This window comes from Muntiacus reevesi, chromosome 6 (assembly GCF_963930625.1).
Source record: "Muntiacus reevesi chromosome 6, mMunRee1.1, whole genome shotgun sequence".
Taxonomy (NCBI): domain Eukaryota; kingdom Metazoa; phylum Chordata; class Mammalia; order Artiodactyla; family Cervidae; genus Muntiacus; species Muntiacus reevesi.
The window spans coordinates 92,314,923-92,329,157 of NC_089254.1; the positions used below are offsets into that span (position 1 = coordinate 92,314,923).

The following is a 14,235-nucleotide window of genomic DNA, read 5'->3' on the forward strand; positions in this document are numbered from 1 at the left end:
CACCTGGGGTAACAGGCAAATTTGGCCTTGGAGTACAGAATGAAGCAGGCAAAGGCTAATAGAGTTTTGCCAAGAGAATGCACTGGTCATAGCAAACACCCTCTTCCAACAACACAAGAGAAGACTCTACACATGGACATCACCAGATGGCCAACACTGAAATCAGATTGATTATATTCTTTGCAGGCAAAGATGGAGAAGCTCTATACAGTCAGCAAAAGCAAGACCAGGAGCTGACTGTGGCTCAGATCATGAACTCCTTATTGCCAAATTCAGCCTTAAATTGAAGAAAGTAGGGAAAACCACTAGACCATTCAGGTATGACCTAAATCAAATCCCTTACAATTATACAGTGGAATTGAAAAATAGATTTAAGGGACTAGATCTGATAGAGTACCTATTGAACTATGGATGGAGATTCGTGACATTGTACAGGAGACAGGGATAGAGACCATCCCCAAGAAAAAGAAATGCAAAAATGCAAAATGGCTGTCTGAGGAGGCCTAACAAATAGCTGTGAAAAGAAGAGAAGCGAAAGGCAAAGGAGAAAAGGAAAGATATTCCCATTTGAATACAGAGTTCCAAAGAATAGCAACGAGATAAGAAAGCCTTCCTCAGCGATCAATGCAAAGAAATAGAGGAAAACAATAGAATGGGAAAGACTAGAAATCTCATCAAGAAAATTAGAGATACCAAGGGAACATGTCAGGCAAAGATGGGCTCAATAAGGACAGAAATGGTATGAACCTAACAGAAGCAGAAGATATTAAGAAGAGGTGGCAAGAATACACAGAAGAAGATCTTCATAACCCAGATAATCACGATGGTGTGATCTCTCACCTAGAGGCAGACATCCTGGAATGTGAAGTCAAGTAGGCCTTAGGAAAAAAAAAAAAAAAAAAAGAAAGCATCACTACGAACAAAGCTAGTGGAGGTGATGGAATTCCAGTTGAGCTATTTCAAATCCTGAAAGATGATACTGTGAAAGTGCTGCACTCAATATGCCGGCAAATTTGGAAAATGCAGCAGTGGCCTCAGGACTGAAGGTCAGTTTTCATTCCAATCCCAAAGAAAGGCAATGCCAAAGAATGCTCAAACTACCACACAATTGCACTCATCTCACACGCTAGTAACGTAATACTCAAAATTCTCCAGGCCAGGCTTCAGCAATACGTGAACCGTGAACTTCCAGATGTTCAAGTTGGATTTAGAAAAGGCAGAGGAACCAGAGATCAAATTGCCAACATCCGCTGGATCATCAAAAAAGCAAGAGAGTTCCAGAAAAACATCTATTTCTGCTTTATTGACTACACCAAAGCCTTTGACTGTGTGGATTGCAATAAACTGTGGAACATTCTGAAAGAGTTGGGAATACCAGACCACCTGACCTGCCTCTTGAGAAACCTGTATGCAGGTCAGGAAGCAACCGTTAGAACTGGACATGGACCAACAGACTGGTTCCAAATAGGAAAAGGAGTACGTCAAGGCTGTATATTATCACCCTGCTTATTTAACTTATATGCAGAGTACATCATGAGAAATGCTGGGCTGGAAGAAGAACAAGCTGGAATGAAGATTGCTGGGAGAAATATCAATAACCTCAGATATGCAGATGACATTACCCTTATGGCAGAAAGTGAAGAACTAAAGAGCCTCTTGATGAAAGTGAAAGAGGAATGTCAGAAGCTGGCTTAAAGCTCAGCATTCAGAAAACTAAGATCATGGCATCTGGTCCCATGATTTCATGTCAAATAGATGGGGAAACAGTGTCAGACTTTATTTTTTTGGGCTCTAGAATCACTGCAGATGGTGATTGCAGCCTTTAAATTATACGACGCTTGCTCCTTGGAAGGAAAGTTATGACAAACCTGAACAGCATATTAAAAAGCAGAGACATTGCTTTGCCAACAGAGGTTTGTCTAGTCAAGGCTATGGTTTTTCCAGTGGTCATGCATGGATGTGCGAGTTGGACTATAAAGAACGCTGAGCTCCGAAGAATTGATGCTTTTGAACTGTGGTGTTGGAGAAGACTCTTGAGAGTCCCTTGGACTGCAAGGAAATCCAACCAGTCCATCCTCAGGGAAATCAGTCCTGAGTGTTCATTGGAAGGGCTGATGTTGAAGCTAAAACTCCAATACTTTGGCCACCTGATGTGAAGAGCTGACTCATTTGAAAAGACATGATGCTGGGAAAGATAGAAGGCAGGAGGAGAAGGGGATGACAGAGGATGAGATGGTTGGATGGCATCACCGACTCAGTGGACATGAGTGTGAGTAAACTTCAAGACTTGGTAATGGACAAGAAGGCCTGGCATGCATGGGGTCAATGGGCTTGCAAAGAGTCGGACATGACTGAGTGACTTAACTGAATGAATGGCATTGTGGACATCAGGAGAGGGGCATTTGACAGTTTGGGCTGTACCTCCTGGGCCCTGAAGGAATGGTAAGAGACAAGCAGTCTCCCCAGATAGAGCCCAGTGTGGACCAAAGTCATCATACAGTGTTTTCAGTGTCTGTGAAGATGCTAGTTTGGAGCTGTGTTAATCAGGCCTGTGTATAGTTATTGAGTATCTAAAATCAGAAATCTTCAGAATTTTTAGAAACCGTTAGAGATCATGCAGTCCACTCATATTTGTCCTTTGAAGATACGCTCGTACTCATATTGAGTAGATTAGTGCATTATTTTTGTAGATTTATTTGTTTTGTAGGAAGTCATTTGAATCATTTATGTGTTTCCTAGAGTGCAGAATTTAACCTGGTTTCTTCTGCGCATGTGCCTGTTTCCTTGGTGATTCAGTTTTGACTTGGTTTTATGATCTTGAGAAGTATTAATAAAGATATTATTATTCTGTGCTTTTTTTTTTTGGTCTCTAACCAAATCATATGAAGTTTGGAGGAAGATTTTTATTATAGGAGTAGTGTTTGTTGTAGTGTTGACTCTCTTGTTTTACTTTTAACCAAGCAAAATCATTGACTTGGCAGAACACTGATATCTCCAATGCAAATAAAATAATACAAGATGCATTTTTTTCCCAAATGAGAACAAAAAGCTCATGATTTTGAATCAAGTGCTGTACGTGTCATTGTATTTTCTGTATTTCTTAAGAAAAACCATTCTTTGATTCGTTGGTGGAAACAGCTAATCCAAATGAGATTTGTTTAAACTCTGATGCCTCTGGGAAGTCTTGATGATCCAGGCTATAGATTTCTTAAGCTTCACATGTTTTTATCAGTCAATTTCTAAGATACCTCAGAGACCATTAAAACATAATAAATCAGGTGAGGTTCAGTTATGTTTGGTATCATGCAAAGAACTATAATTAAAAAGAAGCTATTTAATTCAAAAAAATGAAATGCAATACTGTATGTGTAGATTGTTAGGGTTTTGAGAAAGTCTATTAAATAGCATCTACCTTCCCTATCTAGAGTTCTGATACTATTGTGAAATAATGTGTGTAAGCAAATGGAAGGTGAAATACCACTTCCACTTTTCTGTTGATAGAGGCAGACTGAAAATGTAACCTAGTTTCAGAGCAAAATGTGTTTGCTTGCTGAACATCAGAATTAGACAAATTTACTTGCTTTTAGAAGGTGCTGGACCATTTCATCCTTCTCTGACAAGGTAGGACCTTTATTTGCTAAACTTAGTGAGACAATACTGACCTTGTATAGGCATTCTGATTTCTGAAGTGAAATAAGAATGTTGCTAAGCTGTGCATCCCCAGCATTTTCTTCTCAGTTTTACCAAAGGAGTTTACTCCCCCAGAGTGAGTGAAAGATGGAGAGAGGCCAGATATTACTTTAATTGAGCTTCATTTTAATGCAAGGAAACAGGATTCTGGGGGACATTTCTCCCCACACCCCTCTATGTACATTTGTTACATTGTCAATTCTGAAATTAGGCCATATCTTCAATTAGTGATGTCTTAATGGCTATTAACAGGAAAATAGTCATAATGAGTTGTTTTTGCCTCAGTATGTGTGAACTGAGTGGTTATTCTTCACATCTGAACCCTTCAGTGTTTCAATTAGTGAACCTGTTAAGGACCGTATGAGGAAAGAGTAAGAATCTTGGTTGGTATAAGAACACCTTCTCTTTAAACCTTCTAATAGCATCAAGAACATATCAACATTAAACCTTGCAGAATGGATATCAGCAGTTTGAAGTAAAATACTGGATGTACTCAAATCTTAATAAAGTCTTAAATTTATTTATAAATTATTTAACCTAGTTTTGTAATGTAAACTATATAGAACTTTCAGTAAGAAAAAGAACATTCTAAGTAATAAGGAAGCATTGTATACTTTAGTTGGCAGGATTCTTTTTTCTTATTGTTGCTTATAACAGTAGTGTATCTTAAAATTAATGGGGTTTTAGATTTGATGAAATAGGCTTGGTTAGGTTCATATGGGCCTCTGCTTCAACCTTTGCAGCCCTACCTAGACAAGCCTGAGTGGCCTGTCTTCCTTCCTCTGAACTGTGCTGTCAAAGGTTGACACTGAAATAGTTATTCTTACTGTGCTTCCGTGTTCTCACTCCAAAGTGAAAGATGCTAATCCATTGCTTATTTAATGAGGAAGACTGGATCAAGTCATTCAAAATAATTTTGTAAACATTAAAGGCAGCTGTTTTCAAAGTTGATCTTCCTTATGATAGGATAGCATCCATCTGACAGGCTTTTTTTTTTTTTTTTTTAAAGTTCTAATAAACTAATCTCTTTTTTACTTTTTTCTGAAAGGGGGTCCTGATGACAACTTAATTGAAGGTGGAGGAACAAAATTTGTTTGCAAACCTGGAGCCAGAAATATTACCGTCATATTCCATCCATTATTAAGGTAAGTCAAATCCTATGTACTTACTTAAGATCAATATTTTCATTATTTATGCTGATATGCTGAATGCCAGTAGGTCTGTCAGCATTGAAACAAGTCATAGAAAGACATTGCTGCGCTTTATAGGGCCTCACAATCAAAGTTGTCAATAGGAAAATAATGTCAACCCTCCTAAGTAACTGCTCAGTCTCAAGAGTAATACTTCATAAGTATGTTTATTTGGTCTTCTTTCTTTCCTATTCCCTGTCCCTCCCCTTGTTATTATCCTTCTCTTCCCCTCCTTAACTATTTCAGGGTTGGCAAAACCCACAGAGAAATCTAACCTGTCACTTGTCTTTGTAAGTAGATTTTTAATTGGCACAGTCATGCTTATCCATTTATGTATTGCCCATGGCACTTCTGGGCTCTAGGTACAGAGTTGAATATTTGAAACAGAGTCCATATGCCTCACACAGCCAAAAATATTTTCTTATTGGCCCTTTACGGGGAAAACTTGCAGACCCATGATCTGTCTCACTGATTCAAACTAATGACTTTGAGAATATCCTTTGAGAGTTAGCAGTTCTCTGAACAAATAATGACTTATAAAAACTGAAAAGCATTATATCAATCAATATGGTTTTATATATTGAAGGATAAAACTTGATGAGTAGAATGAAATCTATCACAATGCTTAGTTTATTGTGATAATGTGATTTAAGAAAATAAGAATGTATGATACTTCTGTTTGAAAAACTTCTAAGAACTTCCCTTGGTGGATCAGTGATTAAGATTCTGCACTTCTAATACAGTGGTTGCAGGTTAAATCACTGGTTGGGGAACTAAGATTACACCATGCTGTGTGAAATATATAGTGTCAATTAATTTATATAATTCATTACATGCTGTGTGTGTGTGTATATATAGATAAATATATATATATTTATATATTAAGTGCAACTTTTAGAATTTCTAAATTAATTAACTATCATATACATCAACTGACTTTGGTAATTAGTTTAGGACTTAACGCTTTTCCAATTACAATTGATTACTACTTACAGTGTTCCTACTTGTTAGGAAAATGGGAAGATAGCTTAATTATTATAGGCATCTTCTGACCTAGATCAAACACCATAATTTACTGCCAAGTATGCTATTGCTTCAGTAAATGTAATCCTAATATTTACATTTGTTTGTAACTATGGAAGAAATCTTTGGGGAGTTTCATTAGCAGTATTGTCACCTTTGAAGATTTTTTTTTTTTCCCATAAACTTATTTTTTTCTTTTTAAACATGAAGCTAGAATAAAAAGTGCCTATACTTATTTCACACTAAATAATGCATTTCTGGTAGAAATACTGGTAGGATTGAATGTATTCCTGACATTTCTTTTTTTTGCTATTTTATTTATGTTGCTTCACTAGAGAGTTGTTTTACAGCTTGATAATACTTTTACCAGTGTTATTTACTTATTTAGTCTCTACTTTTATTCAGTATTTTAATTGATTATTGATTGGAACTAGAGAGAATTTTGTTGCATAATGCAAATAATTAATTATTCTTTCTCTGTGTAACTCTTAGTGGAAGTCACAAGACTGTTAAGCAGTCTACAAGGTCACTTAATTCCTTCCTAAGCAAATGATCATTATAGACTTTAAATTAGCCTTTGGGTCAGATTTTAACCTTGCTTCTCATGGTTCCATGGGCTTTTGGAACTTCAAATGACTAAGATCTTTTAGTGTTTCTTTCTTTTTTTTTTTTTTTAATTTTAGTTTATACACTTCAGCATTGGCTGATTACTGAATTTATTGTTTCTTCTAAAGTTGAGTTTATGAGAGTTCCCGGGTGGCCTAGTAGTGAGAATTATGGGCTTCCACTGCTACGACTCAGGTTCAATCCCTGGTCAGGAAACTGAGATCTTGCAAAGCCCTGCAGTGTGGCCAAAAAAAATAAAGAAGTTTAAAATTTTAGTGTTGACAGTGAGAAGAATCAATGTGCATTATCTTACTAGTATATTTTACTTTGATGATTATCATAAACCATTTCTCATTTCTCCTCTAGTCATTCATGTATTCATCTTTGTTGTTGTTCATCACTAAGTAGCGTCTGATTCTTCGCTGCCCTGTGGACTGCAACACGCCAGGCTTCCCTGTCCTTCATTATCTCTGGGAATTCGCTCAGATTCACATCCATTGAGTCGATCATGCTATCCAACCGCCTCATCCTCTGCCACCCCCATCTCCTCCTGCCCTCAATCTTTCCTAGCATCAGGGTCTTTTCCAGTGAGTGGGCTCTTTACATCAGGTGACCAAAGTATTGGAGCTTCAGTTTCACCATCAGTCCTTCCAAAGAATATTCAGGGTTGATTTCCTTTAGGATTGACTGGTTTGATCTCTGTGCTTCCCAAGGAGCTCTCAAGAGTGTTCTCCAGCAGCACAATGCTGAAGCATCAATTCTTTAGTGTTCAGCCTTCTTTATGGTCCAACTCTCACATCCATACATGACTGCTGGAAAAACCATAGCTTGTACTATACAGACCTTTGTAGGCAAAGTGATGTCTCTGCTTTTTAATACACTGTCTAGGTTTGCCATAGCTTTTCTTCCAAGGAGCAAGCATCTTTTAATTTTGTGGCTACAAGCAGTGTCTACAGTGATTTTGGAGCCCAATAAAATAAAATCTGTCAGTTGCTACTTTTTCTGTATCTGTTTGCCTTGAAGTGATGCAAGATGTGAAGTGGGACCCGATGCCATATTCTTAGTTTTTGAATGTTGAGTTTTAAGCCAGTTTTTTCACTCTCCTCTTTTACCCTCATCAAGAGGCTCTTTAGTTCTCTTTGCTCTCTGACATTAGAGTGGTATTAATCTGGATATCTCAGGTTGTTGATATTTCTCCCTGCAACCTTGATTCCAGCTTGCAAGTCTTCTAGCCCAGTATTTAGCATGATGTACACTGCATGTAAGTTAAATAAGCAGGGTGACAGTATACAGCTTTGATGTACTCTTTCCCAATTTGGAGCTAGTCCATTATTGCATGGATAGTTCTGTGGCTTTTTGACCTGAATATAGTTTTTGCAGGAGACAGGTCAGGTAGGCTGGTATTTCCATCACTTTAAGAATTTTTCACAACTTTTTGTGATCCACACAAAGGCTTTAGTACAGTCAGTGAAGCAAAAGTAGATGTTTTTATGGAATTCTCTTACTTTTTCTGTGACCAAGTGGGTGTTGGCAATTTGATCTCTGGTTCCTCTGCCTTTTCTAAATCCAGCTTGAATATCTGGAAGTTATCAGTTCATGTACTGTTGATGCCTAGCTTGAAGGATTTTGACAGCTACCTTGCTAGCCTGTGAAATCAAGTAATTATAAAGTAGTTTGAACATTCTTCAGCATTGTCCTTCTTTGGGATTGGAATGAAAACTGACCTTTTCCAATCCTGTAGCCACTGCTGAGTTTTCCAAATTTGCTGGTATATTAAGTGCAGCACTTTAACAGCATCATCTTTTAGGATCTGAAGTAGCTCAATTGGAATTCCATCACTTCCACTAGCTTTGTTTGTAGGTTTGAATACCAAGGCCCACTTGACTTCACACTTCAGGAAGTCTTGCTCTAGGTGAGTGATCACCCCATGGTGGTTATCTGGGTCGTTAAGACCTTTTTTGTATAGTTCTGTAGTTCTTCTTGCCACCTCTTCTTAATGTCTTCTGCTTCTTTTAGATCCTTGCTGTTTCTGCCCTTTATTTGCCCATGCTTGTATTGCTCAGCCTGACAAGATATTGTGTGCAATTAAACCCTGAATAAACTTTTAATGGTGAGAGGTCATCTAAATCAGTTTTTCTGCCTGTGGGTCTAAAATGAACAAAAGTATATTGAAATAAAAAAATTTCTAGCCATACCTAGGTAGATTCTGAGATACTTTGACCAAAATATAAACCTAAAAAATAATAGGCCTTATATCTGCCCCACCCCAACCATTCCCACTGACATATTTGTTATTTTTTTGTTTCTCTAGAAACATTTAACCAGAATGGATGAATTTGCTCTAATAGACTGGTTTTATTTTAAAGGCACTGAATTGGGGGAATGGAAGGAAGATACATTAATGTTGAAACTTGAATGACATGTTTCCCTTCTTTTGTCTAGGTCTGCCATGAATTTATATTTTTTCAAAAATTTCTATTTTTGAGTAATTACATTATGGTAATTATTAATCATCATCTAAATGTTAATAAAGTTAAAAGTAAAGTAAAGTGAAGTCACCCAGTTGTGTCTGACTCTGTGTGACCCAATGTACTGTAGCTTGCCAGGCTCCTCTGTCCATGGGATTTTCCCAGCAAGAATAGTGGAGTGGGTTGCCATTTCTATTACCAAAAAACTGTGTATTTTATTGAGGTATTAACCACAGTTTGCTATAGAGTAATAAGTTTCAGTTATAATTAATACATAATCTAGCCATTTTAGGAACTATGAAATTACTTTGTGGCTGCTGTTTGGGGTAGGGGGTGCAGAGGGAGTGAGAATTTATTTTTCCCTATCTATTTTCTTAATTTCTTATTATTCTTTATTCTCTAAAAACAGATTATATTGTACCTTAAATTTGTTAGTGGGCTTCCCTGCTGACTCGGTGTTAAAGAACCCACCTACAAATGCAAGAGATGCAGGAAACTTGGGTTCATTCCTGGGTCTAAAAGATTCCCCTGGAGTAGGAAGTGACAATCAGCTCCAGTATTCTTGCCTGGGAATTCACATGGACAGAGGAGCCTGGTGGGCTACAGTTCACGGGGTCTCAAGAGTTGGACATGACTTAGTGACTAAGCAACAATGACAAGGTTTGTTAGTACAGATCTTTCCTATAGCAAAAAAAAATGGGTGAAGATAGAGTTATTACTTGAAGAACTAATTGATTGCATCCATCTAACTGAAGTATTTAGAAAACAGTCTAAAGCTTTACCTCTCTTTACTGCATGCATTTGCTATTGCCTGCATTCTGGAATAATTAGGCACATTAATGTGGCTTGTCACTAATGTGTCTCTAATGAAATCAAAACCATGCATTTGACTGTTGTGTTCACCATCTCATATCAGTGTGTAGGCTTTTGGTTTTAAAGGTGGGCTCATCAAAGAAAGGTGGTGGGATTTAATGCCAGTGCATCATCATTTGAGAAACAGAAATTCCAAGTGTTTAGAGCCAGTCAGACATGAGAACTCAGGAGTTCAAAGAAGTCTTCTCATTGTATCCTCACATAGCCCCTTCCCCTTCTAACTAGGACCCTAGTCCTGTTGTATTAGGGTCTCACCCTTATGAAATCATCTTTTCTTAATTATCTGCTGCAGAGAATGTACATTAAATTTTGCAGTTAGAACAAATTTGGTGACTTAATTTATTAACTGATTTATTTGATCATTCTTTAAGCACTAAAGCCATTGTTTCAATGGAAAGGAGATTTGTATACTGCATGGTAGAGAGGACAGACCAATAAAAGTGGGTGTGGGGGAGCAGGTATGAGTGACCAGTTTGTAGTGTTTGATATTGGTCAGAGCACTGTGTGTCTTTGATTTTCGTATCTATAAAGTAGAGGAGTTGGTTGGTCTAAATTTTGTTTACTACCTTCCAAGTTTTGCAATTTTGTGATTGGGAAATGCTTTTTACAGTATTTTGGTACTCCAAAGGCCTGACATTTAAAATCTGGAAAGTCCAAATGACAATGCATTGTTTCTTTTGCTTATTTGCTTTAACCAGCCTTTAAAAGCCATTTGGCCCTTTAGGATAATGAGCACTTTGCATTTATGAAGTACCTTTCTTATGAGACGGTTGCAAGAACAGATGTTTGTAGTCTTGGGGTGACTTGGCAGATGTAAGAGACTGGAGACATAGTGGATGATGATGGTATTTAAAGTTGCAAAAATGTCACTGATGCTTACTCTGTTGAACACAACTGGAATATTCAGTATGTGGGCTGTGAGCATTTTTCACTATTTTTAGCCACATTTCATTAAATCAGGCAGCAATTAAACACTTCCTGGGTAGAAGCAAAAATATTTATTAGTCAGTAAGGAGAAAGCTGGCATTTAGGCCGGTTAGGGGGATGAGACTTTTATGCCCACATGGGTTTTGCTGATAGTGTCTTTCTGGTTTTCTGTGTGCCTTTCTTTGGGCAAACAACAGTAGGAATGACAGGTAATTGTAATCATACCATCTAATCATTCTTGTCCATAATTATGGAGAAGAATAGCTTCTAAAAGTTAATCATGTCAGATGTATGATAGAAGCTGCCAGTTAGCAGCTGTGTAGGGAACTGTTTCATAGCCTCAGAGAATGGCTATTAGTAAAAACTATTTTCTAAGACTTCATGTTACTGCAGCTTGAATATGTAAAAAGCCCTCTTTTTATGGGTGAAGCCATTAACATTCATCTCTTTGGTACAGTAGAAGTCCTCAGTCCCTCCTAAACTTATGTTTCCTGAAATGGAAAATAAATCTCTGATACTGGTCAACGTTGACAATACTATCCAAAGATACTGAGCAAATGCTCATATGCCATTAGCCTATCAAGATGTTCAGTTCAGTTCAATCACTTAGTCATGTCCAACTCTTTGCGACCCCATGGACTGCAGCACACAGGGCTTCCTTGTCCATTGCCAACTCCTGGGACTTGCTCAAACTCATGTCCATCGAGTCAGTGATGCCATCCAACCATCTCATCCTCTGTTGTCCCCTTCTCCTCTTGCCTTTAATCTTTCCTAGTAACAGGATCTTTTCCCGTAAGTCAGTTCTTTGCATCAGGTAGCCAAAGTATTGGCATTTCAGCTTCAGCAGCAGTCCTTGCAATGAATATGCAGGACTGATCTCCTTTAGGATTTCCTGCTTTGATCTCCTTGCAGTCCAAGGGACTCTCAAGAGTCTTCTCCAACACCACAGTTCAGAAACATCACTTCTTTGGCACTCAGCTTTCTTTATGGTCAAGCTCTCACATCCATATATTACTACAGAAAAAACCATAGCTTTGGCTAGATGGACCTTTGTCAGTAAAGTATTCTCTCTGCTTTTTATTATGCTGTTTAGGTTTCTTCCAAGGAGCAAGCGTCTTTTAATTTCATGGCTGCAATCACCATGTGCAGTGATTACGAAGGAGTTATTCTGTGTGACTTTCCATATATGAGAGTTTTTAAATAGTTGTGGCTGAACTGTAAATTGTTGTTTTCCCTTGAAGAGGTAGTTTGGTTCTGTGGGCAGCTTTGCAGAAGTTTGTGTGTGTTTTGTAGGTTTTTTTGTGTGTGGTAGTTTTGTAATAAGCTTTGCCAATAAATCTAAGTTTTTTATAGAGAGTAATTTAGGAGTAATTACTTAAAAACTATGAATTTTGCAGATTATTGGTCTAAACTGCTCTAGCTCAAAAGGTCTTTTCAACCTTTTCTGGTACTGACTTGCTTATAAGTGATTTAATTTGGTAAGACTGTTTTATATCTTCAGAACTTCCAAGTCTGCAATCCTGTAATATCCTGGATTTCTGCCCTTCGTAATCTCCTCTCTTCCAAATATTTTCCCAACGTTACTTCCACAGTAAGAGGGGTAGTGGTTCACATGTATCTTTTGTGTGAATGGGGTACCCAGTAAATATTTGTTTAAAGAATTAATAGGTAACTTATAGGAGTGCTTAGCAATTATTTGTTTATTTGAGGTGAATTTTTTATCAAATATGAATAAAAATATAAAGGGAAATGTTTTCGTAATGATATTGAAATAGATCAGTCTTTCTTTTGTACCTAAAAATGGTGTATATATTTCATGTATGTGTGCATTAAATATGTATGTGTATATATATGTGTGTCTGTGTATATATATATGCACATATATATTTTAACGTTGTTTTATCTCTATTGTAACTATAGAGTGTTTGTTAAAGGCTAAAATACCACAATGTTAAGGTGAATTTGGAAATTAATTTTTTTAATATCATTGATCCTAAACTGCTAATCTTTTAGACTCATATTTTGTTTTTGGTGGTTATATAATAGAAGCAGATCCTTTTTCTTTCATCTTCTCTTTCTTATTACTATATTGAAAGGTTATGGTTGCATAAAATAACTTTTTCCTTATTCTTTCATGAATTATGAAAACCCTTTTCAAGATTAGAAAACCTTTTCTAATAGAAGCAACCTTGCTTTAAAAGCTTTCTTAGGTAGCTTCTGATTCTGTTAGGTTGTTTTCATTGCTGTTATTTTTACTTTATTTACAAGGGTACCATAGCCCCTGGATTCTTTCTTTATACTAGATCGATAGTTACATAGATACATTGTGAGAGTGTATGTTTGATTGTTAGAGTAAGTGTGAAGGTCTTAAGCAGAAGTCATCCTTCTGTATTTCTTTCTCAATATTTTTGTCTTGGAGAAATGCACAGAACTTGGCCCACCGTGTCAGTTTGATGTCTGCATTGGCATTTGCCAGAATATTATTCTGAGCCTTCACAGGTATGTGATATTTTTATACAGATAACATGTTTGTTCTTAATGAGCTAAAGCTTATATAGACATTTTGAAAGATGCTGGTGATTAGACAGTCTAGCAAATAACATTGTAGATCATACATTATTCATGCATGAGAGGAAATGTGGCTACCCTGTTGCATTTTTATGAAACACAATGTTTTTTTTTTTCCCCTGTCCTCAGAATTATGAAAAATATTGCTGTCTTTTCAGAGTGTCTGACCTGTGAAGGCCTGTGAAACACGAGTTGCGGTATATTTAGATTTCAAACCCCACATTTGAGTCACTGCTTTTGAATTTATGTATTATTATTTTTATATATTGTATTTTTGAATTTATACAGTAAATGTTAAATGCTTTTAATATTCATACTAAGTAACCTTTGGAGATTATAAAAATGTCTTTTTGAGGCTTTTTTTTTAACTTCTGTATTTTCAAAATATGATAATGGTATATGGCCGAACAGTGATTGCAACTAACTAGCAATTTTGTATTAATGGAGTGAAGTGGTGAGTCCCTAAAGGTTTCAATCCACATGTCAGTGCACATTTCAGCAACAGTGTCAAGAGAGGTAAGACAGGCCAGTCTAATTAGCAGGAAAGTGTTGGCTGGCCCTTATGAGAAACAGCAGGAAAAATAAAAAATGTTAGTGAAAAAACAGAAGATTTGCTACCTGATTTCAAATATATAAAATGCCACTTAAAAGAAATAAAGCAGTTTTGTTTTTTGTTGTTTCATAAATCTGGAGTGGAACTAGTTGGTTGGAGGTGTAAGAGATTTGACTCTACATAGTGAGAATTTTCTAATGAATAAAGCAGTTCAAAAATAGGAAAAATTTCCTTGAAAGATGGTATCCTTTCTAGAGATGCTTAATCAAAAGATGGATTCAAGGTGCTGAGTTGTGAGATCTACATTCTTTAAGTCTGTGATTGGAAGTCTTTCTAA

At 36.8% G+C, this 14,235-nt stretch overlaps 1 protein-coding gene across 2 annotated transcripts in view; it reads left to right on the top strand.

The window, feature by feature from the left end:
• Positions 1-14,235, top strand: part of EXOC4 (exocyst complex component 4) — a 799,876-nt gene that overhangs the window by 343,376 nt on the left and 442,265 nt on the right. For both annotated transcript variants that reach the window (XM_065939451.1, XM_065939452.1), the window contains exon 10: positions 4,739-4,835. In XM_065939451.1, coding sequence (XP_065795523.1) covers positions 4,739-4,835 — 97 coding nt within the window. The remainder of the gene's footprint in view (positions 1-4,738; positions 4,836-14,235) is intronic.